General features: G+C 44.2%; 1 protein-coding gene across 1 annotated transcript; it reads right to left on the reverse strand.

Annotated features, from left to right (window-relative positions):
• SPARC (secreted protein acidic and cysteine rich) lies at positions 1 to 23438 on the reverse strand. The gene is made up of 10 exons (XM_079968316.1): positions 23278 to 23438; positions 11459 to 11528; positions 10559 to 10609; positions 8919 to 9003; positions 7594 to 7715; positions 6638 to 6758; positions 4183 to 4316; positions 3361 to 3509; positions 2034 to 2182; positions 1 to 753 (listed from the first exon to the last, which is right to left on the reverse strand). Exons 2-10 carry the CDS (start codon positions 11513 to 11515, stop codon positions 725 to 727), a joined length of 897 nt encoding a protein of 298 aa, XP_079824442.1. The 5' UTR covers positions 11516 to 11528; positions 23278 to 23438; the 3' UTR covers positions 1 to 724.
• Between the last annotated feature and the right edge of the window lie 1615 nt (positions 23439 to 25053).

The raw sequence follows: 25053 nt of genomic DNA on the forward strand, positions 1-25053 counted from the left end.
TGAAGCAGGTAGAATTTTCTTACTTTTTATTTTAAAAGGTGGGAGTTAACAAGACTTCGTCCCCCCCCCCCCTTGCATCTCAGTTGCTCTCTTGTAATCATTCCTTTCAGGTGAGTTGGTGCCAGATTCGAGAACCGCAGAATTCATAAAGTCACCATTTTGGATTTTGTAGACCTTACCCAACTGCATGCTTTTTCCATCCTACTAGTAACTGAAATCTGGATCTCCTAAACTTCCATAAAACAATTGCCCCACTACTTGACTTTGTATAGCCCAGTCTCCCAACACCCTTTTTGGTACACTTTCCTTTACTTGCCTTCTAGAAATTGGGGAGTAAATTGGTCTGGAGGTCCTTAGCCTGAGAGTTAAATAGCCAAAAACATGTTAAGATTTTGTTTCTTAAAAAAAAAAGTTAGAAAAAGAGAGGGCCAGGAGAAGGAGGTCAATACTTTGAACAGAAGCGGATTTGTTTCACTGTACTGATATTATCAAATCAAGAGGTCAACAGAAACACAGATGAATGCATGAGCAGAGTAATCTAGTGGTATAGATTAGGCTACTAACAATTTTCTGTCTCTCTTTTTCTTTTAGCACCGTTAATATATAAGTTTAGATCTATATTAGCACCTTGTCCCCGATAAAACAACAACAAAAACCCAAATTGTTAAAAAAAAAGAAAAGAAAACATGGGAGTTGCAGGTAACAGAAGCAGAAGCTGCTGAATTTAGATCACGAGATCCTTGTCAATATCCTCTGCAAAAGAATAAGAAAGGCATGGTGTAAGAACACACTGTGTGTGAATCTGTACAGTGTGATTCCCCAATATGTATGTGAGTGTTTGTTGAAAAATCCACCCTTAATTCCTGCCTGCCAGCCCAGCTGACCACCCCTGCCAAAACCAGCTGCCCCATTTGCCTGTTGAGGTTCCTTCCACATCCTGTTATGAGGCCCCTATTCCCCTCAGAAATCTGCAATTCGCAGGAGTGGTTTAACAATCTATCTTTCCAGGGAACTCTGGGAACTGCAGCTCTGGGAATAGGGGTCTCCTAACAATTCGCATCACCTTTCACAAACTACAGTTCCCAGCATTCTTTGGGGCAAGCCATGGCTGTTTAAAGTGATATGATACTGCTTTAAATGGACAGTGCAGATGGGGCCATAGTTCTCTGCAGCATACAGCCCTATTGAGGAAAGAGATAGCATTGAGTGCTTGGTAGCGGTGACCTGAGACATCCTGTTAATGCCTCCATGGTGGGGGTGTGAGGCTGCGGAAGGGGTTCCCCTCAAGCAAGAGCCCTTTCAAAGCCTTGCCACTGGGCAGGGAGAGGGGCAAACCCCGCAAGGGCTTCTTAAACACCTCCCTCTCGCTGAGACTCACTGCGAGCAGGGCGTTCTGCAGAAGGCCTCTCTCCACCCTTAGGGGCCCCTCAGCAGCAAAGCTGTGCAGCACAAAACTGTGCTGCCCTGCCACCACCACTTCCTTTAACTGGGTTGCTTTTTCGGTGGCTGCCTCTTGCATTTCTGCCACCTGAGGCAGCTACATCACCCCACCTAATGCGTGGGCCAGCTCTTAAGCTTGACCAGAGTGTTGACCTGGTCCCATTGCCAAAGCTAAGCAGGGTTAGCCCCACAAGCTGTCTAACAGGGAAGGCAGCCTGACAACCAAAGTTCCAAAACCAAAGCTTTTAGTTCCTTGGAGAAAGATTGGGGTACAACTGAAAAAAAAGAGGCAGACTGTCAAGGAGTTCCAGAGTAGATCCCAGCGCTCATCAGGTGTGCCACCAACTGGGCTAGTTTATGAAGTTGCTCTGGTTTCAATCCTATAATCACTTACCTGGTGGTAACTCAGTGGGGTTTACTACTGAGCAGACATATAGCTCCTTTTATGCAAGTGCTTTTATTTCTGGTGTATCTCCCTAGTCCCTAGATGATTCCCTTGGTCTGGAATCATCAGGAGATGTTTGGAATTAGGAGCCCCCCCCCCTCTATTGAAGTCTCAGTGATGTCTTAGCCCTGGTGTGCGGTATACTTACTCTCCTTAATGCCAAAGCAGCTGCCCCATTCCTCAAGAGCGATATACTTGTCATTGTCTAGATCACATGTTTCAAAGAAACGGGTGGTGCAGTGTTCCATGGGGATGAGGGGAGCTCTCAGTGGGGCCAGCTCAGTGTGGGACAGATACCTGAAAGGAGGAGCATCAAGGTGGTCACAACAACAACAACACCCTAAAATTACCAGTTTTCACTGGATTGGCAGAAAGGACAGAGGCAACAATCCCTTCGCTCTGGTCCTCCACTCCCACCCAATCATACCCTTCCTTTATATTTTGGAGCTCATTCTCATGTCCATTCAATAGGAAGGCTTCTATGTTCTGGGTCCGTTGTACCATTAAGACGATGAGCACATATCTGTGGGCTTAACTTTGGGCTAGGTCAATCCAACACTGGCAATTCAAGCCACTGATGCCCCCATCTCTTCTTGTGCCTGGCAGCAATTCCCCCCTTTTATATTGGACTGAGGCCTGTTTCCTTGTCATACATTACCCAAGCTTCATGGAGGCAAGTTTCCTGTATCTGTGACCTATCATAGAATCATAAGAGTTGGAAGGGACCCAATGGGCATATGTTCCAACCCTCTGACTTGTGCCAGTCTGGTAATGTATGAAAGGAAACAAAAACTAATGTAGGAACTTTCCATGTGCTCCATTCTTCTCCTGTGATTTTCTCATTTCGTACATTACTAGAGCATCGCAGGACGCAGTTATGATGCACCATACCATTTGGAGAATGTATGGATCAGGCTTTATATACCAAAGATATCTTGTTCTTTGGGAAATCTCTCTCATTTTGTGGAGTAGTCTTATCTAAGAAACGGAAGGACCTGCAAAACATCCCATTACCCAAACATGAAGTGCATTATGTGGATGGAGAATGGATGGGCTGTACTCTCTATCCGTTGATACCAGAGCCTTCAGCAGACACTCCCTTTCTGTTTTTAAAAGTTAAATTTAGGAATCCTGAGAATCTGAAGGATGTACTGCTTAGCAGGCTGAAAGCCAAGTGCTTGATTTGTGGCACAGTCATGCAGTAAGGGAAGGTGCCCATCTTTCATAGTAAACACCACCCTGACCTCTGCTAACAAAGTAGCTTTTCAAAGAGCTGAGTGCAGGCTATTTTACACCTAAGATAAATAAGGGACTTGGTTCTTGTATCCTAGGCTATTTATTATTTTAAGCCTTGCTTGATGAGGGCTAATGAAGGTTACAAAAAAAAAAAAAAGAATTTTGCTTGTGATCTAATAGGAATGTGTCTTGTCTCTGCTAGAGTTTATCACAGGCCAGGGAAGTGGGTGGGTACATACCCATCGACGGGGTGCTGGTCCAGCTGACCAAATTGCCAATGCACAGGGAAGATGTACATGTTGTAGTTCTTCTCAAAATCACGGGTCAGCAGTTCCACTGTGTGGTCCCCAGCTTCCAGGCGCTTCTCATTCTCGTGGATCTTTTTCACCTATTCATCAAGATACAATTTGCATTAAAAAAGAAATTAGTCTGAAGCTACCATCAGAGCCTTTCTCCTGGGGTAAAGTGGGCAATAGCTTGCATTTCATCCTGAGATGGCCAAAGAAGAGCCACAGAGCAGTGAATTTCTGGTGGAAATGTACATGAAGGGGGGTATGACATGCTGTCCAAGAGAAGTTTCCATCTGGTGGAATACACCAGCATGTGAAGGTAATGCAAGACACACAATGACTGGTGACACAAGACTGGCTTTGCAAATGGCATGTTCCCTTTGCGCCCACATTTGAGCAGCTAAGGTCATGTCATGCATTGTGTGGCAGAAGACCCAGACTTGCCAGAAATGTGTGCTGGGTATGAATCTGTTACAGATGTAATCCTGGCTCTAATGGGTGCGCTGGTTTTCAAAAACAATTGTTATATTCATATGTTATATGTTTAGGCATACACTTAAATAATATTAGGTGCACTTTGGGGGCTGGGAATGTTTTCTTTAAATGGGTGAGCTGCCTATATTCAGTAGTGTGTGATGTGATTTGATGTGTTGGTCTTGGTGTGATGGGGTGGTAGATCCATAACCATGAAAAATAACAATGTAGGAAAACTCCACTTTTGTGCACCATGTAAGCTATGGGGATGGTTGTTTATGTGGAGCTGTAGCTCACCCTGAGTTTCTGCTTCTCGGTCAGGAGGTTGTTGTCTTCATCCCGCTCATACAGGGTCACCAGCACATTCTTCAGCCAGTCACGCATACGCAGGGGGAATTCACTCAGCTCGGTGTCGAGGCACTCAGGAATGACTGAAACCCAACCAGAGACCCATCAGCTCATTTACAGTAAAGGACAAGCCATGTTTATTTTCTTTAACCATAAGTCCATTTCAATGAGACACTGACTCCACCTAACAATGGCCCAGAAATTATTAGATAGCGATACGCATTATAGCAAAGAGAGCCACTGCATTCAAAAGGTTTGCACAATTTTATTTTTGCTAACAATGCAAAAAGAAGGCCCATTCTGCAAGTTTCTATGGGGATGCCATTCATTCTCCCCAAAATCTCTTCAAGACAGTACTCTCTTTCCGCACCCTGACATCAGAACCAACTTTAGGATTAACCTGAGACAATAAACAGCTTGTGGATTGATCCAGGTTTGTTTGTCTTTGAACTTTTTACCTTCTTAAGTTTTTCATTTTGTACAAAATAGGAAAGTATAAGCTTGCCTTTCACAAGCAGCAGAAAATAGCATTCCAGGTAGGAGGAAAACATTTATCTAACTCCATCAACCATCCATGAGTTCAGTGCTTAAATGTCTGTGTTTGTTTGTTTTTTTAAATTAATCTAGGACTTACTTGACTAATGGCATATTTGTTAAAATGCTAGCTATCACGTTAATCCAGTCTGGAGGAGAAGATATTAAAGTATTTCTTTCTGTTGGTTGCAAAGGCCGCTTCTTGCCTTAAACTTAGAGACCAATTGAAAATAAAAATATCCTGCCAACACTTAAAACAGTTAAGCCGCCTTGACCACACATTCTGTGTTCTGACCTGATCTAACTCCATCCCATCTGCTCAAAAGTTGGGCTGGTGATATGTTTATAATTTATTCAACATGTTTGCCTGCATGCTTAAATGAGAGGTTGTTAGTTGCACAAGGCATCCATAGTGGAGCCCCTGGAAACAGGAAATCATCACGGCCACTGAAGCAACTGTGGATACCTTGAACTAGGGCAAGGACAATGCCTGCAAAATAGAAGCTGTCTCATTCTACAGGCTTGTGGTTAGAGATAGACGTAGAAAGATGCTGGAGACGAGAAGGCTCTTGAATGAATACTTTATCACTTGTTTGTCACCTGGGGTGTCATGTAAGAGACATCACAAAATCCACTGAAAGCCTATAGCAGAACTTTTCAGCATTGTAAATAGACCATTTTCTATTTACAGGATCACATTTTCTATTTACAGGAAATAGGGGATCACGTTTGCCTTAAAGTTAGGGACCAAACAAAGCTGAAGGCCAACACCCAACATTGCAGAACCATCTTGATCATGCATTCTGTGACGATCAGACCTGAGGAACTGATTATGTCATTTTCTCCCCCCTGTGAAATCTTACACCCAAAATAAGCTGCAATTATGAAGCATGCAAAGAAATATGGAAACTTTATAAAACCTGTCTACCAGTGAGCAGGGTGATGGAAATCTTGGCTAGATAGAGATCAAGGTTGTGTCTTCAGATGTGTTGCTGTAGCTGAGCAGCCTACAGAGATTTCCTAACTATTCCTGCTTCTTCAGGTGCAGATGATTAATGGAGTCCAAGCCACCTTTTTCTGACAGAGACCAAGTTCACATGTAATGCTAAACCAAGCCATGGGACAGCACAGACTAGCAAATGTGTAGGTTCCCAGAGCCGAAATCTCAACCACAGCGCTCCTCCCCTGGTTCTGCTTTTGTCTTGTTACCTGGGGCTAAGTTGAGGTTTGGCTTAACATTACAACCAAAAGCAGGCTTGTGGTTTGTCTCACGATAGACAAACCACAAGCTCTAGGCAAGGTTTGTTCCTGGTTTATTGGACCAGTGAACACAATCGCTGAGGTAACCAAGATGGTAGGTGCCATGCCTTTGGGCTGACCTATGGGTCCGTTTTCTCAGCACATTTCCCAGAATCTGTCACTTGACTGTTATGAATGCAGGCACATTCTGTATTGTCACAGAATGACCGAAGTATTTTTATTTTTAAAAACTATTATTTTTATAGTTTTTATTTTTTCAGCATGTGCTAGTGTTGCACACCCCGTGAATGAACAGTCTTCAGGATGCCCATCATTCAAGCCTTATTTGTGACCCACATTGATCATGTAGATCTCCATGTATTTCCATGCTAACATAACTTGATGTAGTGTTTTTGCTATTCCTTAGATCACATGGATGCCGGAGCCGCAAATTCTGAAAATATAGTTGAATATAGGCTAGATGTAGCCAATGTGGTGCCTTCTAGATGATGTCATGATACAGCTCCCAACAGCACTAGGCAGCATAGTCAATGGTCAATGATGATGGGAGCTGTAGTGCCACAACATCTAGAAAGCAGGTGTTGATTACTTCATAAGGATGAAAACTCACATTTGCAAGGTCCAATGTAGTCCAGGTGGAGCTTGTGTCCTTTCTTGGTTCCCTCCAAAGTGCATTTGGTGGCAAAGAAGTGGCAAGAGGTGTCATAGGTCTTGTTGTCAGTGCCACATACCTTTGTGAAAAGGGTTAGTTGCATTAGAAAGATGAGGTGCTCAAATGCAGCATGGATCTATCTTTCTCCCCATCTAGGACAACATCAATAACCTTCCAGAGCTAGACAAGCTCAAATGTCTATTAGGTATTCATAAAGCCTCTACTTGGCAATCCTTATCCAGCCCATAACTCCACTTTCAATTCATTTAAGGATTGGACTGCAACCCTGGATTTGATGGGGTCAGCATATATTTGTCACTGCATTCCCAAGTAATTTTCTTTCCTGGCAGCTGCATGTAGATGTTAGAGTGCCAGGGTCAAGATGGCACTCAACAGGGCAAAGTCCAGGGGGGATGGAGCTGCTGTCCTCCAGTAATGCCCTTGGCACTGACCCATCAGGTAGGGGAAGAACTATTGCCAGGCAGGGCCTCTCACTCCATGTGTCATGGGCTGTTGAGGAAGACTTGATAGTCAGTTGTATTTAACAAAACCACTGAAAGATTCAGAAGAATGACAAGCTGCACTCATTCTGTCCAGTGGCATGGTGGCCACTCTCCTGTCATTGCTCACATACCTTTCTCAGTAATTCCTGCAGCTTCCTTTCATGCAGTTGGGCTGGATGACGTGGCTATTTACCAAACTTGCAAAACACCCTTCATTGGTAGCATGGTACTTAACTATGTGATATGCCCTAACCAGAAGTTACAGATGTTACTGGGAGAAACCTCAGAGATGCATCAGCTGCTATGCTAAAGCTAAGATATAACTGAGGCTATAAGCAATCACTGTTCCCAAGACCTCCATTTTCGTCAGTTTGCTCTGTTGGCCTGACTTCACTCATCTTCTCTGCTCACCTTCTCAAACACTGCAGTGCTGGCTGGACAGCTGGAAGGATCCTGGCACACACACATAGGGGTGTTGTTTTCGTCCAGTTCACAGACTTTGCCATGCTTGCAGTGATAGTTCTGGCAAGGATCTAAGCGAGACCAGGGGGGGGAAGCAATTTTTGAAGCCAAAATAGTGTCAGTGGTTCCTCAGTATAAAAAGAAAACCCTGGAAAACTAGCCATGGAGAGATATACTCAGCCTTTTCACCAACAGTAGTGTCTGAGCCATCCAGCATAGTGTTTGCTTGGCTCATCAGATGTAGGATAGCCTAACATATTTATTTTATGGAGCAAGGCATATAGTCCAATAGTCTATGTTTGTCTCTAACTAGGGCAGCACAGGAATAACCAGAACTCCTTAACTGATGTATTGGAGTTACCGTATTTTTTGCACCATAACACTCACTTTTTTCCTCCTAGAACGTAAGGGGAAATGTCTGTGCGTGTTATGGAGTGAATGCCTGTGGGTGGCGGGGGGGATCTGCTGCAGTCGTGAGCAGAGGATCCATGGTTCCTCTTCCTTCCCTCCTCCATGGTTACAAAGCATGGATCCACATGGATCCTCAGGATTTTTGCATTGGGCTACTCCAAACTCACTGTCAGATCACATGTCTGTGGCCACAGCATGAACCACAAAAATCATATATCCACTATTTTGTTTAGAATATTTTTTTTCTTGTTTTCCTCCTCTAAAAACTATGTGCGTGTTATGGTCTGGTGCGTGTTATAGAGCGAAAAATACGTAAGTTGCAAGTGTCAGCATTCTCTTCTGAAAGAGTGATACCTTACTGCCACCATCTAATGTACTTCGAATCTTTCCCAAGCCTAAAAAACAGATAGATATCTTGAAACACATTCTGCATGGCTGAAATTGAGTGAGAACCGGCCTCAGAGGGAACATGCAGTTCACAGACCATTTCCTTCCCTCTGTGGTCCTTTAAAGTAATACCCCTTGCAACTTAAAGCAGCCTATGGAGAGAGTTGATGCTGTTGGATCTTCAGGATGTAAGATTGGGAGGGCGGGACTTAAATGACAGTAGCAAGAAACATCATGTGGCATGAGCATACCAGGGCTGCTGCAGCAACCCCTTTTCTTCAGTTTTTTGCATTTCTATAAAATATGCATTCTTATATACAGGGCTGGTCCACCCTTGAGGCAAGGTGAGGCAACCGCCTCAGGTGGCAGGATGTCAGGTGCCAAAATGTTTTGGGCTGGCCCTGCTTATATTATGTGTACATATAAAACATTGCATGTCTGCAGGTTTAAAGTATAATATCCAGAGTACTGCTTACTTTCAGCAACAATCTCCTCCACATCCACAGTGGGCTCTTCAAACTCTCCAACCTCCACCTGAACGGGGTTGATACCCACAGGTTCCTGGGAAGAGAGGTGGAATAAGGTCAGTTATTGTTGTGTTCTGGTTGATGACAACCTGGAAACCTTTTGTGACATAGAAACCATACCCACTAAAATAGGCTGTTCAAAGAGAGACTCACAGCCTTAGGAAGCCAAAGGTCAGGGAAATGTCTCTAGAGTTAATTTCCTTTCATGAAAGAAGAGCCAACTTGAGGTATTATTATTAATAATAATTAAATTTCTATACAGCCCTTCACCTGAAGATTACAGGGTGGTTGAAAATGCATAATAACAAACAAAAACAACACCCCCCTCCAATTTAAAAGGCCATAGATTGTGTTATTAGACAAAGGCCTGGGAGAAGAGGAATGTTTCTGCCTGGCACCTGAAGATATGTAACAAAGGTGCCAGGCAAGTCTCCCTGGGGAGAGTATTCCACAAATGGGGAACCACCACAGAAAAGGCCCATTCTCATGTTGCCACCATCTGGCCTCTCATGAAGGAGGCACACAAAGAAGGGCCTCAGATGATGATCTGGTTTGGTTCATATGGGGAGAGGTGGTCCTTGAGGTATTTAGTATACTAAATGCCAATAGTGAGTTCATACTCTAAAATGTAGCCAAATAGCACAGGAGTCTTTGAGGAAGATTTGGAGAAGCACAATTTTTAGTGAACTATAAAAGCAGGGGAGGGGACTCTTGAGCAATTCAGTGAGGACTGAACATGCTCAATGGGCACAACTGGTTGTTGTGGGTGGAGGATACAGAAAACAGGGTGGGGAGGGGAAATGGTACGGAATGGGGTGTCCTAGGAGAGGTATGGCTGACTGGTGGCTAGCTGGAACCCTGAACAAGAGTGCTTCACACTGTGACTGAGTTACAGGCCCCACCTCTCAACAGAGCTTCCGGCTGCAGTTCCGTTCCTCTTCTGATCACCCTTAAATTTCAAGCAAGCAGTCTGAAAGCTCTTAACTCATAATAAAATGAATAAAAAGACCAACCTTGAGAAATGGTGGTCTGAAGCAACTATCTCCAGAAGGATAGCTGTGTTAGTTTGTTTTAGCAAAAAAAGAGAGAGCAAAGAGTCTCGAGGTACCTAAAGACTAACATATTTACAGTGGTGCCTCACAAGACAAAATTAATTCGTTCCGCAAGTTGCTTCGTCTTGTGATTTTTTCTTCTTGTGGAGCGCGGATTCCCCGGGTATTAACGGCTTTAAGAAAAAGGAAGCAAACTCGCAAGACGTTTTCGTCTTGCAAAGCAAGCCCATAGGGAAATAAGTCTTGCGAAGCACCTCGAAAAACGGAAAACCCTTTCATCTAGCGAGTTTTTTGTCTTGCGAGGCATTCGTCTTGCGGGGCACCACTGTATTATGGCGTAAGCAGATTGTAGTCCACTGAACGTATATGCTATAGAAAATGTGTTAGGTTGCTTCCAGACTACTTGTTTGCTGAGCATCCATCCCAATTTGTTTGGGTGGTGGTCATACAACTTCCCATCAGTCGTTATCCCACCTCTTCCAATGCATCTGCTCCCACAAAGCACATAAAAAGGGGGGGTATTGCATCAACTCGTACCTCTATTGTAGGGTCCTCTACTACTTCCATCTCCTCTGGTAGAGCATCCTGCTGCAAGGAAGAAATAAGGAAGTCAGGTGTGGATGTGTCTCCCATCCTAGCTCTACTGCAGGGTTTCCCTCAACCTTGTGCCTGAAGCTCCACTCCTATTGCAGTGACCAAAGCTCCTCTGCCACCCTACCCAAGTGCTGTAACCAGCAGGAAGAAAGTGTGAGACCTTCTGCATAATGCTCCCCTTTGCCACAGTTAGAACCTAGCAGCCCCACTGAAGTCTGTGGAGCTCCTTGCCTTGCTTTGGAATGCAGTATTGCCGTATCTCATTCCTTAATAGACTTGAAGCCACTCAAGTATTCTTGGCCCAATTTTATTTAAAACATATACACACTTAGAATTCAAAGAGTTAAGGTCCGTGAATTCCTGTTGCTCACTAACTTGGGCACCACCCAATGGACTTTGCCAGCAACACTTACAGCACACCTGTCCCTAAGGCGCAGTTTTGGCAGTGACTTTGAAAAGAATCAAACTTTTGAATATAGTCATCTGAGAAGGATGGATTCTGGTGTGTGTACATCCATGCTTGTTCTGACTTAGCCTGAGTTCACACAGCAATTTATTCCATTTCCCTAACTGCAGCCAATCAGAAGCCGCGATTTGGTTTCTGAATGTTTTGGAAGTCGAACGGACTTCTGGAATGGCTTCCATTCGACTTCCAAGGTACTGTACCTTGTTTGACTTCCAAGGTACTGTACTGTCAAAATGCGGCAATCCTTTTGTTGTATGTTGGCCCTGAAACTCACCTTTCTCATGCCTTGCCCAATGGCAATCCTATAGCAGGAGGGGCAGAAATTCATTCTAGGAAGCAGGTTTTAAAATTTTATTTGATCCCATTTCAATACTTACCGGTGCTGCCAGGGCCTTGCCTGCCAGGCAGAAGAGGAAGAAAATCCAGGCTCGCATCTTTGTTTGAAGTCTGGAGAGAGAAGAGGAAACATTTGACTTATATTTGGGTGGGGATTGAGTATTGTATTCTACTGTATTAGTTTTTATGAAAATTATGGGCTTTATTGCACGAGAGTCAGTTTATTATTTTCATTTATTGCAGTTTATTCCACCCTTCCTCCAAGGAATTTAGGGTAGCATGCTTGATCCTCCTCCAATTTTATTCTCACAGCAACCTTGTGAGGTAGGCTAAGCTGATAGATAGTGAGTGGCCCCAAATCATGGTGAGCTCAAATGAGGATTTGAGCCCTGTGCTGAGTAAACATTGTAACCACAACACCATGTTTTCATGTTACTGTTTCTTCTTACAGGAAGAATAAGTAAGGGTAGATAAGGCTTTTGACATAGTTGATGCTGATGACCTGCAAGGATGCTTCAAAAAAGAAAGAAATGGGAGTAATGAAAATGACTTGAACTTAAAGCTGAAGTCTTCTGCAGAACAATTCATGAACTTGATTAACATTAGGTGATGGAAGGATTATACCTACAGTTTCCTCCCTTCGACAATACATAGAATCAAAGAATTGTAGAGTTGGAAGGGACCCCAAGGGAATCTCAACTAAAACATCCATGACAACTGGCCATCTAACCTCTGCCTCAAAACCCGTAATGAAGGGGAGTCTCCTAAGGGAGTTGGTTCCAATATCAAACAGCTCTTATTGTCAGAAATTTCTTCCTGGATTTTTAGGCTGAAATCCCTGACCAAGCACATGCCCAGTGAGTAAATTTCATTGAACTTGGTGGCCTTGTGGAGCTAGATGCCACAATGACCTCCATCCACTGACTTCCTGGACCTAGCAAAGCAAGCCTTCATTTTGACCCCTTACAAGCAAAGAAGGAAAATGCAGCAGGAGAGGTGGCAGAGAAATAGAAGGCAGAGACACTATTTCTGGGCTGAAACCTGGCATCCATAAATTTTTTTCAGTTATAATCTCTGTTTCAGACTTTGTGGGTAGTAGGGGAAAATAAAGGAACTAAAATGAGCTTTTTCCTATTAACTACATTGCAGAAGTGTGCATAACAGATAACCATAGAATAATTTAAATATCCTTTGGATTTAAAAACAAAAACATGGGAGTTTTACTGGGAGCCAAAAATATTTCAGAAGGGGAAAAATAAGGGTGGAAAAGTGGAAGTCAGTGTTATTCTCTGCATCATGTAATGTCCAAACCATCTTCCTGCTGGTGCAAAGTCCTATCTTTCAAACACACTAGCATTAAAGCATGTCCACCCTTGCCCAAGGAAGTTCTTGCCAGAAAGCACTGGGGAAGCAAACAGAGGAAATCCTGAGTGATTAAATTCTTTGCTTATCTGCAGTCTGGCATACAGCAGAGGTTGCAACTGCAGAATCTTCTTCTTCTACAGGCCTATATATTTGCTGCTGAGAGTTTTCAGACCTTTACCTATTTTCCTAAGAGTAGAGAGTTGATACAGATGGACAGTGCTCCTATATGGAGCTATCTTGTCTTCTCCAGACGCAATTTGTAGAACTTGAATATCTGTGTCCATGAAAAGTGCTATGAACTGTGAAGAAAGGGGAATCTCTTGCTGTGCCTAGCATGCAGGCAAGAATCTGAATGTGTTGACTGTAAAATGATATATGAACTCTTTGCTAATCCGAAAAACCATCACTGTGGGTGAGTGGGTACAAACTGGTGGGCATCTGGAAATCCAGACCAACTGATACAACATGCTATTGCCAAATGCCTCTTCAATTGCTCAGATACAATCTATTGTTCATTGATCACTTCCTGCTTCTAACAAAGAAGGGAAATCCAGGAGAATATGGAATTTGTATTCACAATAAGATTATGAGACTGATGCGTACAGATCTCTCACAAATAACCTTCCCTATTGGTAGCAGGTTCATGTAACAGATGTATGACAAAATATAAATACAACACTGTCAGTGGTTTTTATTTTTCATTTGTAGTGCAAGCCTGAGTGAAATATTTATCTAACAGTGAAATATTTTCATAAACCAGAAGTCTCCCAAGTTTTAAACTGCAGGATATAAAATTCTGAACTCCAACTTAGTACTTTCAAAATTTGAACTCTGCAAAGTAGCTCCCTACCTACAAACAAATTTCACACCTAAATGCAACCTCATACAAAATGTTGCTGATTTCCCTCCACCCCTCAATATATTGCAGATCTAATATGAATGCATTTCCTGGCATTTCTATGGCAGGTTGCTGCATGCTCCCTTTGCACCCAAAATGGGGAATCGTTTTCCAAACATGTTGCCTTCAATGCACTACAGAAAGGCTGAATTTTCCACCTCTGCTTTTATTTATTTCAAATGTAGCAGGCTTTAGCAATATTTACACTGTAACTTTCTAAAAACGTTCATGCTGCAGCCTCCAGCATGTTTTGCATGATGTATTTTTTGTGTATATGGTTAGATCATGGTAAGAGAAATATAACCATTCATGAAGATGCAACATGGTTTCATGCAAAATCATGGATGTGCTTGACAGTTCATCATTATAGACACTTTCTGGTGAGTATAGAGTAAGGCAGGAATGACCAACTTTGTGTCCTTTAGATGCTTTGAACTACATATCCCACCATCCCTGACCAGGCTGCTTGGGGATGATGGGCGTTGCAGTCTAACAACATCTGGAGAGTACCACTTTGGCTATGTAGGGGGCCTATTTCCCATTGACTTGGCGGCTGTCTAATGCAGACAGCTCTTTCCTCTGCCCCCACCTCTTCTCCTGCTGTTCAGTACACCAAGTCCTTTCCTCTTGCCTTTATTTGCTCTGGAGGCTGGTGAAAGCATCCTTCGTCACTGCCAAGACCTGAAGTTGAGGTCAATAGCTCTTCCCCTTTTAAATGGCATTTTTGGGGGTGGAAAAGTACAGCTGCATCTGGCTGTTTCCCTCCTCCTGGATCTACAAGGGATTTTCTTGTGTTTTGCCTAGTGGGGCTCTTTCTTGCCTTGCTTCCGAGGTCCACTGATGACCAAGGTCCGACAGCATCGCTGAGGTTCAGCAGCTACGAGCCAGGTGTCAAGGGGCTGCTTTCAGAAGACAACAGCCCTTGAGCTACCTTGGATGAGGATCTCAAGTGGTGTTCCTTGCCCCAGAGAATATCAGATTTCAAGGCCCGGGGCTGTGCTGAGGTATAGGAGCCCATCTGACAGCAGGCCAGCAAACACTGAGAACAGCCACTGTTGTGCTTGGAGGTAGAAGGGACATGGATCAACTCTCTGAGCAAACAAGCTTTACATAAACGTCTGTCGCTGGAGACAGGAAACAAGTTTATTTGAAAAACAAAAATGTCCAGAAATGCCTCCATAAGAGACTTATTTTTTGTCTAAGAGGAGCTGCCTTGGCTGAGGCCTTCCAGCCGTACCCTTGGTACTTTGCAATAGAGGTGTCAAATGCATAGTGTGATGCTCTCGCAATGAAGACCTGTGTAGCAGCCATCACACAGCTATCTGCAGAAAATCAAAAGACTCAAGGCATGCTGCTGGGGCTTAATTTGAGCCAGACCCGGGGCTCACAGGGGCTCAACCCATGAACATGCTTCTCAGTGCCAAGACTCAAAGTTTGGATCTGCAAAGTGGATTAATGCACATGCATTCATATCCTCATGAATGCAGACGCAATCCCCCTTTTCCTGTTTCACAGGAGTAGGTTGGAACACAGAACAGATGCAAAAGCTAGTTGTCCAAAGGAACAGAACTTCGAATAAGGTTTAAGTGGCATGGTCACTATCCCAGTTTGAACTACAGAAGAACCAGATTCTGTGTTTAGTTTCAGCCAGGGCTTGCTGTGTAAGCTGCGGTTGGTATCTGGTTCTATAAATGGTGCTGATATTTGATAAGGATCCCATGCTTTTCTTCAACTGGAGTGATTTCTCTATATATCTCATGGGAGGAAAAGACAGCTTCTCAGCATGTGCAGAGTCCATCCCCACTCCAAGAACAAATAAATCACAGCTACACTCCTATCCTGCAGAAGTGTTGTCTTTTTCCCATGATCTAATTGGGGTTGGGGGGTTGTAGGAAAGTGCAAGAACAATGATGTCATCTGCTGGGGTGCTAGGGTACTTGACAAACTCTCCTTGCAAGTAAGTGACATGATAATAAAGCTTTCAAGCTTGCTTGTGTCAATTTTGCACAGTCAGAGAAGGAGGAAAATAATCAAGAGGATGGAAACTTCTTTCCTTTGGTTTGGGGTTCTTACTTCATGCTAGCAGGTTAAATGGCAACACTTCCTTGCAAGATGGTTCACGTTTCTGATTGACATGGCTATAAACTTATGCATGGTTTCCCTTATGCATGGTGCTTATTACCAGGAAACTACATTGGATTGTGGTCATATTCATTCTAATAAATTTGGTAATAGGCTATGTACTCCTACATTTTGATGTGTGCAGGTGTGTGTGTTGCACACGTATTATGCACACATAAATATAGGGATCAGTGCAGCTGCCTGTACTTTTGGACACTCCTTTAGGGTGTGGCTATGAAGACTGTCATGATGAGCTCTTCAGTATTTGCCACTACACCACTGCATCTGACACAACAATCCCAGGGAAAGCTTCTTGTGAAAGGGAAAGCACACTAGATGGCAGTTTGCATAAGCTCCCTGTCCTGGCAATTTCCCTTGGGTGCCACATGTACCTCTTTGTTGCCTTGTGGTCTGTAGTCCGCGAGGAACAGTGGAATATTGAATCCCCACTTTAAATCAACATTCAAGTCCACATTATACCCAGAATAGGCTTGAAACTGGTAGCTGCTGCAGAGCTAAGGAAGGTTCCCACCAGGGCATCTCCCCTGGGTGCCCCCCGCCCCCCCCCCCCGTGATATCTGGAATGCAGCACATAGGCTGTTGTAAGGGTTTCTTTTGTCCTAGTAGACTCCACCATTTTGCCTTGCTGTCTTTAATGCCTAGAGTCCATTGCAGAACACGTACATCAGGCCACCTTTCCTTGCTCTTTCCTTTTGACATATGTTCCTATGCAAAACAGCACCTTATGATGATAATGAATAATGAGACCAGAGTTATTTAAATGAGCTTTGAAAAGGTGTGATCATCCTATTTCCACACCAGCAATTTAGGTGGCTTTGGTGGCTGCCTTTTATCAACTGCATATCTCAAGCATCTCTTAGCAGATATTCTCTTCTCTCCCCTCTAAGATTAGCACTGGTGGCTTCCTCTGGACAGTATGGACTGCTTTCTCTGCCTTTTCCCAAGGAAGGATAACGTTCATTACCCAGCATTTGAAATGACCACAAACTCAATTTTCTCTGCTGTCCTCTTTGTTCACATTCCATCTCATTTAAAGGATGCAGAGTCATGGAGCAAGGCTAGAGCCTGCACCCCTTTTCTCACACCCTTCATACTAACTACTCTTTCAACCCTGTTTTGACATGGTGGGGGTATTAACCCATGTTGCCAATTCATGCATCTCTTAAAAAGCTATCATAGTGTGCACAGTCATCAGTATGCTCACTTATCCTGAGCCTTTTCTTTCTGAGAAGAGCTGTGCAACACCTGTCCATGTAGCAGCATTATATGAATATGGCTCAAATGCAGCATTTATGAAGGGATGTTTCTAGTTGGGTCCTTCTGTTCATGGCCAACTCATTGCTCCAGCAAAAAATTCTGTGGATGGACTGGGAAGGAAGGTAATTCTCACTAATTCCCAATTTTTGCTGTTGCCCTCTGTTCTGGAGAGTTCAGCAAACCCTCTGGTGCAGATTTGAGAGGGCGCAAGAAGCCTTACGAGTGTTCAAATAGAGCAAAATGTTTCTTCAGGACCGGCTTTTTATCAATCAGTTAAGTTGACTAGTATGGTGCTGTGGTCTAAACCACTGAGCCTCTTGGGCTTGCCAATCAGAAGGTCAGCAGTTCAAATCCATACAACGGGGTGAGTTCCTGTTGCTTTGTCTCAGCTCTGGCCAATAGCAGTTCAGAGGCACACCAGTGCAAGTAGATAAATAGGTACCACTGTGGCAGGAAGGTAAATGGCATTTCCGTGCACTCTGGTTTACGCCACGGTGTGCTGTTGCCCCAGAAGTGGTTTAGTCATGCTGGCCACATGACCCAGAAAGCTGTCTGTGGACAAACGCCAGCTCCCTCGGCCTGGAAGTGAGATGAACACCGCACCCCAGTCGCCTTTGCCTGGACTTAACCGTCCAGGGGTCCTTTACCTTCTACTATGGCTTGACCAGGAGGACCCTAAACAAAACAGATCCCTTTTGCAACTGTTGCTCATGGAGAAAGCCTTCAAACCGCAAACCAAGGTTTGCAGATGAGTACCATGACCGAGCGGTTTGTGCTTGTAGCTTGCAATCCACAGACAGTCACTAACATGGGAGGAAGCCCACTGAGCCAGGCTGAGGGAGCCTTGGGGAAATGCTCGATGATGGTCAGCCTCCTCTGTCACCAGGCCCTGGCACGTGTACCTGGTGGCGGTTGAGGCGCAGCAGCACCAAGCTGAATTTCTCACAATGCCTGAGAGTAACCCTACACTGACGAATTAGAGGGAGTTTAAATAAAGAGTGGGCACAGCTATCTGGTCTTGCTTGAAGTGCTATGCCAGATTTTTAAAAATATATAAATGAAATGGGGGCGGGCGGGCTGTGTGATAGCTATTGCTGCAATGGTAATACTTTTAAAGTGCAGCTTGCTGTTTATAAAAAAACCCCATAAAAAGTTGTTCAAAAATAAATCAATGCAGCACAGCTTGCTTTTAAACCTCATGGGGAAAAGGCTATCCATAGCGGCTGACCCTGGGGGCTGCATTCTGCCTCCATGAACAGAATGCAAGTTTGCTGAAAGCCACAGGAGGGGAGAGTGCTGCTGTGCTCGGATCTTGCTTGCAAGCGTCCCATAAGCATCTTGTGGGTGCTGGACTAGCTGGGCCACTGGCCTGATCTAGCAGGGCTCTTCTTATGCATTTAACCCTGTCTTGTTCATCTTCAGGGAAACTGATCGCATCACCATTTCATTTCCAATTATTAAACCCAAGTAGCAATTTACAACATTAAAGACTGTCTAGTAACCAGTGGCATGGGGGGGAATGGGGGATGTTGCCCTGAGCAAACAATCTGGGGGGGCATGAACCAGGAGCCCCCCACCCCACTGAGATCCCCCTTGCACCCTGCCAGCGGCAGGGACTGGACAGCACAGAGGATGAAGATCACCTTCTGCGCCTGCCCAGCACAGCAGAGTTTGCCCATCGGTGATAGGCGTGGGGGAGTGCAGATGGCGAAGTGTGAAGGGCACCCTCCACACCCTGCTCCCGCATGGCACGTGAACACCCGCCCGGCGGCATCAGTGGCAAGGGCTGGATGAGCATGCTCTGCTCCTGCCTGGGGCACATGCGCGCTCATGTTCTCTGGGCGCTGGCAAAGGACGTTACGCCACTGCTAGTAACTCCATGTTTCAGCAGCCACACTAGCTAAAAGCTTACAAAGATGTAATACTATGAGCAAAGAAAAGCTTGGGTAATGGTTGGGTATTATTATTATTATTATTATTATTATTATTAATCCTGTCCTTCCTCCCAAAGGAGCTCAGGATGGAGATTCTATTTCTGACTCCACTTTGTATTGTTAGGCACACACATTAAGCCCTCCCTTTCCTGCCGGCAAATGGTGATCCCTTTCATTTTCTCCTCTGTAAAAACAAGCTGATGTTAGTCTGCTCTGGCAGAAGCACTGTATAAATTGTTATCATTTTAAGAACTCATTCAAGAGAACTGCCCAATAATTCAGCTCCCTAGTATCAAATGTGTGGCTTTATCTGGAGAGAAAATGATACATGTCAGAACATCCAAGGCTTAAGGGCAGAGGAAAGCAGCAGGTAATTTTCACCGTAAAGATAAGGGGAAAGAAGCTTTATAGGACTGTAATATCAGGGATATGATCTAGGTCTTTATTGCTAGTCCTTAGCTGCACAAGGTAAATACTTTCCAGTCTGAATTAGCAAATAGTTTTCGAAAGAAAGAAAAATCACATGCACCTTTATGATATTTAATGTGCTGCCTGGGGCATAATTCTCATTGGGGTGATAAACCTGAGCTTGGGGCTGTAGTTGGGACAACAACAGCTCCCTATTGTGGGGCGGTGTCTCTCAAGTAAGAGGGCCTTAAAATGTTTTGGCTTAAGAGGACTTGTACATTTGGGTTCCTGCAAGGACTAGCAATAGTCATAGCTGTCAACTTTCCCCTTTTCTTGCGAGGAATCCTATTCGGAATAAGGGAATTTCTCCTTAAAAAAGGGAAACGTTGACAGCTATGGCTATAGCTTTACTTCACTCCCTGGTGTACTGAGGTGATCTTCCATTTCCCAGAGAAAGGGATGTCTGGCAGCAAGAAAGGAGCAAGAGAATAATTCTCTCGTGTTCATTTCAGTGCAGACAGCGCTGACTTCTTATCGGCATTTGTGGAGACAAAAGTAGCACAAGGAAGTTGTGCTCTAGTCTCTCTAGATTTCCCTCCTACCAGGAAATAAGAGACTGCTCCAGAAGTCCCTGTGCCATCTCATGGGCCTCTGGGGAGATGTCCTGTATCTCAGGGGAAGTGGTGTCCTGCCACAATTGTGGCTAATAATAATAATAATAATATAATAATAATAATGCTTTCCCCTCAGACTGGGACTCAAGGCAGCTTACAGATAAATGGATGGATGGACCTGACTAAATTCTAAGTCCTGTCTGAGATATCCAGCACTGGAAAGCTGGGCTTGCTTTGCTTGTAATTTTCCAGTTATTTTGGGTCATGTTATTTTATGGATTCTGCGGCACCATGATGAAAGCAAGGCCAGCTGCTCAGCATTCATGTTGTCAGCTACCAGCAGTCTGTCCCAAGAGGAAAGTGGCCGGAAGTCTGGCCTGGACGGAAGCCCAGATGCTCACCACCTGTGAAATCCCTACAATTCACCCCTCCTCCAGTGCAAAAAGATATCAGCAACTTTCTTAAGTTATAAAGAATACCTAAACTATCAAGTACCGCACAGAGCTAATTAAAGGCTGGTTTGTTTAATCATAGCCCTTTGTTTTAAGATATAAACAGCTGGCATGAATGTAGCTGACATAAATAACTGTGTGGGCATAATTGCTGTTCTTTCGCTATACCATTAAACAGTGGCTGTCCCAGAGTTGGGGCTCTGGAAGATTTACATCTTAATCTGGAGTTGCAGGGAACAGACCAGCAGCTAGACTGGTGATTGGGAGTGGCCGCTGAGACCACATAACACCGGTGTTGAAAGACCTACATTGGCTCCCAGTATGTTTCCGAGCACAATTCAAAGTGTTGGTGCTCACCTTTAAAGCCCTAAACAGCCTCGGCCCAGCGTACCTGAAGGAGCGTCTCCACCCCCATCATTCAGCCCAGACTCTGAGGTCCAGTGCCGAGGGCCTTCTGGAGGTTCTCTCACTATGAGAAGCGAAGTTACAGGGAACTAAGCAGAGGGCCTTCTCAGTAGTGGCACCCGCTCTGTGGAACACCCTTCCATCAGATGTCAAGGAAATAAACAACTATCTATCTGACTTTTAGAAGACATCTGAAGGCAACCCTGTTTAGGGAAATTTTAAAATGGTTGAAGTTTTATTGTGTTTTTAATATTCTGTTGGGAGCCGCCCAGAGTGGCTGGGGATATAAATAAATTATTATTACTACTACTACAGTGGTACCTCGGGTTAAGTACTTAATTCGTTCCAGAGGTCCATTCTTAACCTGAAACTGTTCTTAACCTGAAGCACCACTTTAGCTAATGGGGCCTCCTGCTATTGCCGCGCCGCCGGAGCACGATTTCTGTTCTCATCCTGAAGCAAAGTTCTTAACCCGAGGTACTATATCTGGGTTAAAGGAGTCTGTAACCTGAAGCATATGTAACCTGAAGCGTACGTAACCCAAGGTACCACTATACTACTACTACCACCACCACCACCATAATTAGTGGTAAAGACACTTGCACAGAAAATATATTCCTTTTCTTTACGTATTCCAGAACTGAGTTCAAGCATTGAACACACAGTCCCCAATGGAGCCCTGGCTGATCCTCTGCAGAAGCCAAGCTCTGGCTTTAATGATAGCGAGTGAACTGAAATACTTTACTGACATGAAGATGTGTGTGTTATGAGATCCCCTCTGCCATAATAGATTGAAACGTCAGTTAAGGACAACTGGGGAGAAGTCAAGAGGCGCTCTGTTGTGTCTTTCTACATTCCTTCTTTTTGGATGCTGCATAGAAGGGCGATTCAGAACCGAAAGCAGCACTTCAAAAAAATAAACCTTTGAACTTTTCCGCATCTCAAATTCTGCAAAGGGGAAAAGTTCCAGCTGAACACATCTTTTCCTTTCCGCGTCTCAGGCCATAAAGGCCTTGCATCTCCTGAACCAAAAGGCCCTGAAAGGGTTGCCATGGAAGCCGACATTCCATTGTGGGAGAGTCATACAAGAGAAGAGCGCCTTTCCCCCACCCCAGTAGGCGGAGCTTGGCAAAAGTTTGAAAAGTTGATATCTCCCCACCCCCCACCCTCAATCTCCTGCTTCTGCCTATGTGGCAGACAATGGCTTTGTTTGAACTGATTCATGGACTGTGCCTTCATTTTCCTTAATCCCCTTCACATACACACATAAAACTTTCTCCCCTTCAACTTTACCACCCTTCCAGAGTCACAATCCATTGCATTTTTGTTATATTTCCCCTCGTCCCCCACCAATACGCACACAAATAGACTGCTCAGAGCAACAGGGCTCTTTCGTATCTGCACCAGATTAAACTGCTCCAGGCGCTTAGATTGCACTCTGCAATTCAAAATTAACTGCCTTTTTCTTGGCAAACGTTTTGGAATAAAATACTGTTCCAAGAGGGAACAAAAAAAAAAAAAAGAGCAGCTGAACTATTCTCTTGGGTCAAAGCAGGGGAGGCAGTGGCTGCCTTTAAAGGCAATGAAATCCCTTTTAGCATCCACTGTTGTTATTTTTTTTAAAAAAAACAAACAAACACAAAACCCCACAACATTCTGACTTGAAATTCATCCTCTTTCTGTACTGCTGTCACTCTGCCAAAAGCAAATCAGTGAGATAAATAACGACAATTGCAGGGAGTAGTATACTTTAAAAACAACAACTTTCTTCTTCTTTTGGTGGACTTTTTCTGGAAAGAAAAATATCGTTGGGCTAAAGATAATGTTCTCTTGACAAGTTTAGTTCCTTAGATGCCCGTAACCTGAAGTGACCAGTGACAGGCTGCATTCCATGTGCCAGACCTAATTATTATTATTATTATTATTATTATTATTATTAGAGGGGAGGAATTAAATTGTGAAATCCTAGCAACAGAGTAACAACTTGCTTGAAAATTACTGTCATCTTCCAATAAATAAACACATATTTATGGCAAGTAGCGAAAAGCAATGAAATAAGCAGCAAAATCCTGTTCTTTCTGAAATGTCATTGAACTAAGCCTCTTAACATGCTTCAGCTATAAGAGGGGTGGGAATAGCTTTCGAAATGAGGAATAAAAGTAAGGTGCAGCAAGCAAAATTCTCAATAATGGAAAGTCAAGAAAATGCAAAAAAAAAAATAAAAAAAAAATCCCCAAACATTAATACAACTCCCCTTCTCCACCAGCACTGTTAATTCAGATGCCGATGTTAGATCTTTGGCAAACTGTGACCCGCTTGCTTAGTATCATAACAGAGAGGAATGAGAAAGAGCAGAGAATGGAAAAGGAGGATTTGATGCCATACCTCAAGGACAGGGCAACGGAGCTGAGAAAACTTCAGCCTCTCTCAAGGGTCTGAAGGAATCTAAGTGTTTTAGAAGGAGGCAACAGGAAACCGTTCCGAGGTTTGCTGGGCTGGGTTTCTGCTTGGCTGGCTCTCTTTCTCCTCCTCCTCCTCCTCTATTTTCCAATTCTGTTTCTTTCTCTCTCTACAGTGGGCTGGCTCTCCCCCTCCCGTCCCCCTCCCACCCCGTCCCCTTCTTCCCGAGTCCCAAAAATATAATCTGAGGCTGCAGCCAAAAACTAAATGATAGACCAGAGCAATCAAGAAGTGACGGAGGAATACACTGCCTTTAGGCAGCGGAGCTGATGGAGAATCATAGGCGAGCGCCACATTTGTGGCACGCATTTCAGGATTCCAGCAAAGACTCTTTTGTTCTCTCGAGCTTCCCAAAAATATTGTCGGCTTTATGGGGTGCTGCCCAGTTCTTCCTGTTCATACAAACCTTGCAGACCGATGGAGATGGCTGCGTATTGGTGCATAACCTGACTGAGGATCCAGCTGCAAGTATTCTAGCGAAAGGACAACAATAGTGCCATCAACATTAGCACCAACTCCTAAGGCAAGCAGTGTGACAAAGGAATAATAATAATAATAATAATAATAATAATAATATTATTATTATTTATACCCCACCCATCTGGCAGGGTTTCCCCAGCCACTCTAGACAGCTTCCAATCGAATATTAAAAACACAACAGAGCATCAAACATTAAAAACTTCCCTAATTGCTATAATGGGAATTATATAAGGAAGCACACCACTTTTTTTTTGGTGGCATTCATAGCCATCTTTTAGTGTGTGATTGGCACATATTTTCCCTACACTGATATTTATCTATTGAATTTTTATTCATTTATTGCTTTTCTAGCAATAAATGTCTGTCTTTTCTCCCGAGGAGCTCAAGGCTCATTTAATCCGCACAACAACCCTGTGAAGTAGGTTAGGCTGAGAGGCAGTGACTGGCTCAAGATGACTCAGCAAACTTCGTGACTGAGTGGGGATTTGAACCCTCATCTCCCAGGTCCTAGTCTGACACTCTAACCACCACATCACAATGGCCCTCACCAGTCAGAGCTCAGTATGAAAGGACAGAAGCTCAGTCAGAAGTACGACAAAGTGCATACAGAGACTTTTAATCCATGGGGCAGAATTAATACTCATGGCTGCACTTCCCAACTTGCAGTGTGTCTGGTTTTTCCCACAGTGAAACTACACATCACCCACACAACTGTCCCCCCTAAGCCTGCTTCTGAAAACAGCATCACATTCCCTCCCCCATCTATGTACAGCATGGAACTCAACTTTCCTTGCATCCTGCTGTTATTATGCTAATTCTACGTCCCTGCTCAGCTATGATGTGCTCAGGATAATGGTACTAGTAAGCCCCACTACAGGGACACGGGTGGCGCTGTAGGTTAAACCACAGAGCCTAGGACTTGCTGATCAGAAGGTCAGCAGTTTGAATCCCCGCGACGGGGTGAGCTCCCATTGCTCGGTCCCTGCTCCTGCCAACCTAGCAGTTCGAAAGCACGTCAAAGTACAAGTAGATAAGTAGGTACCACTCCGGCAGGAAGGTAAACGGGATATCCGTGCGCTGCTCTGGTTCGCCAGAAGCGGCTTAGTCATGCTGGCCACATGACTTAGAAGTTGTACGCCGGCTTCCTCGGCCAATAAAGTGAGATGAGCGCCGCAACCCCAGAGTCGGCCATGACAGGACCTAAAGGTCAGGGGTCCCTTT

Source organism: Podarcis cretensis (assembly GCF_951804945.1).
Source record: "Podarcis cretensis genome assembly, chromosome: 2".
Lineage (NCBI taxonomy): Eukaryota > Metazoa > Chordata > Lepidosauria > Squamata > Lacertidae > Podarcis > Podarcis cretensis.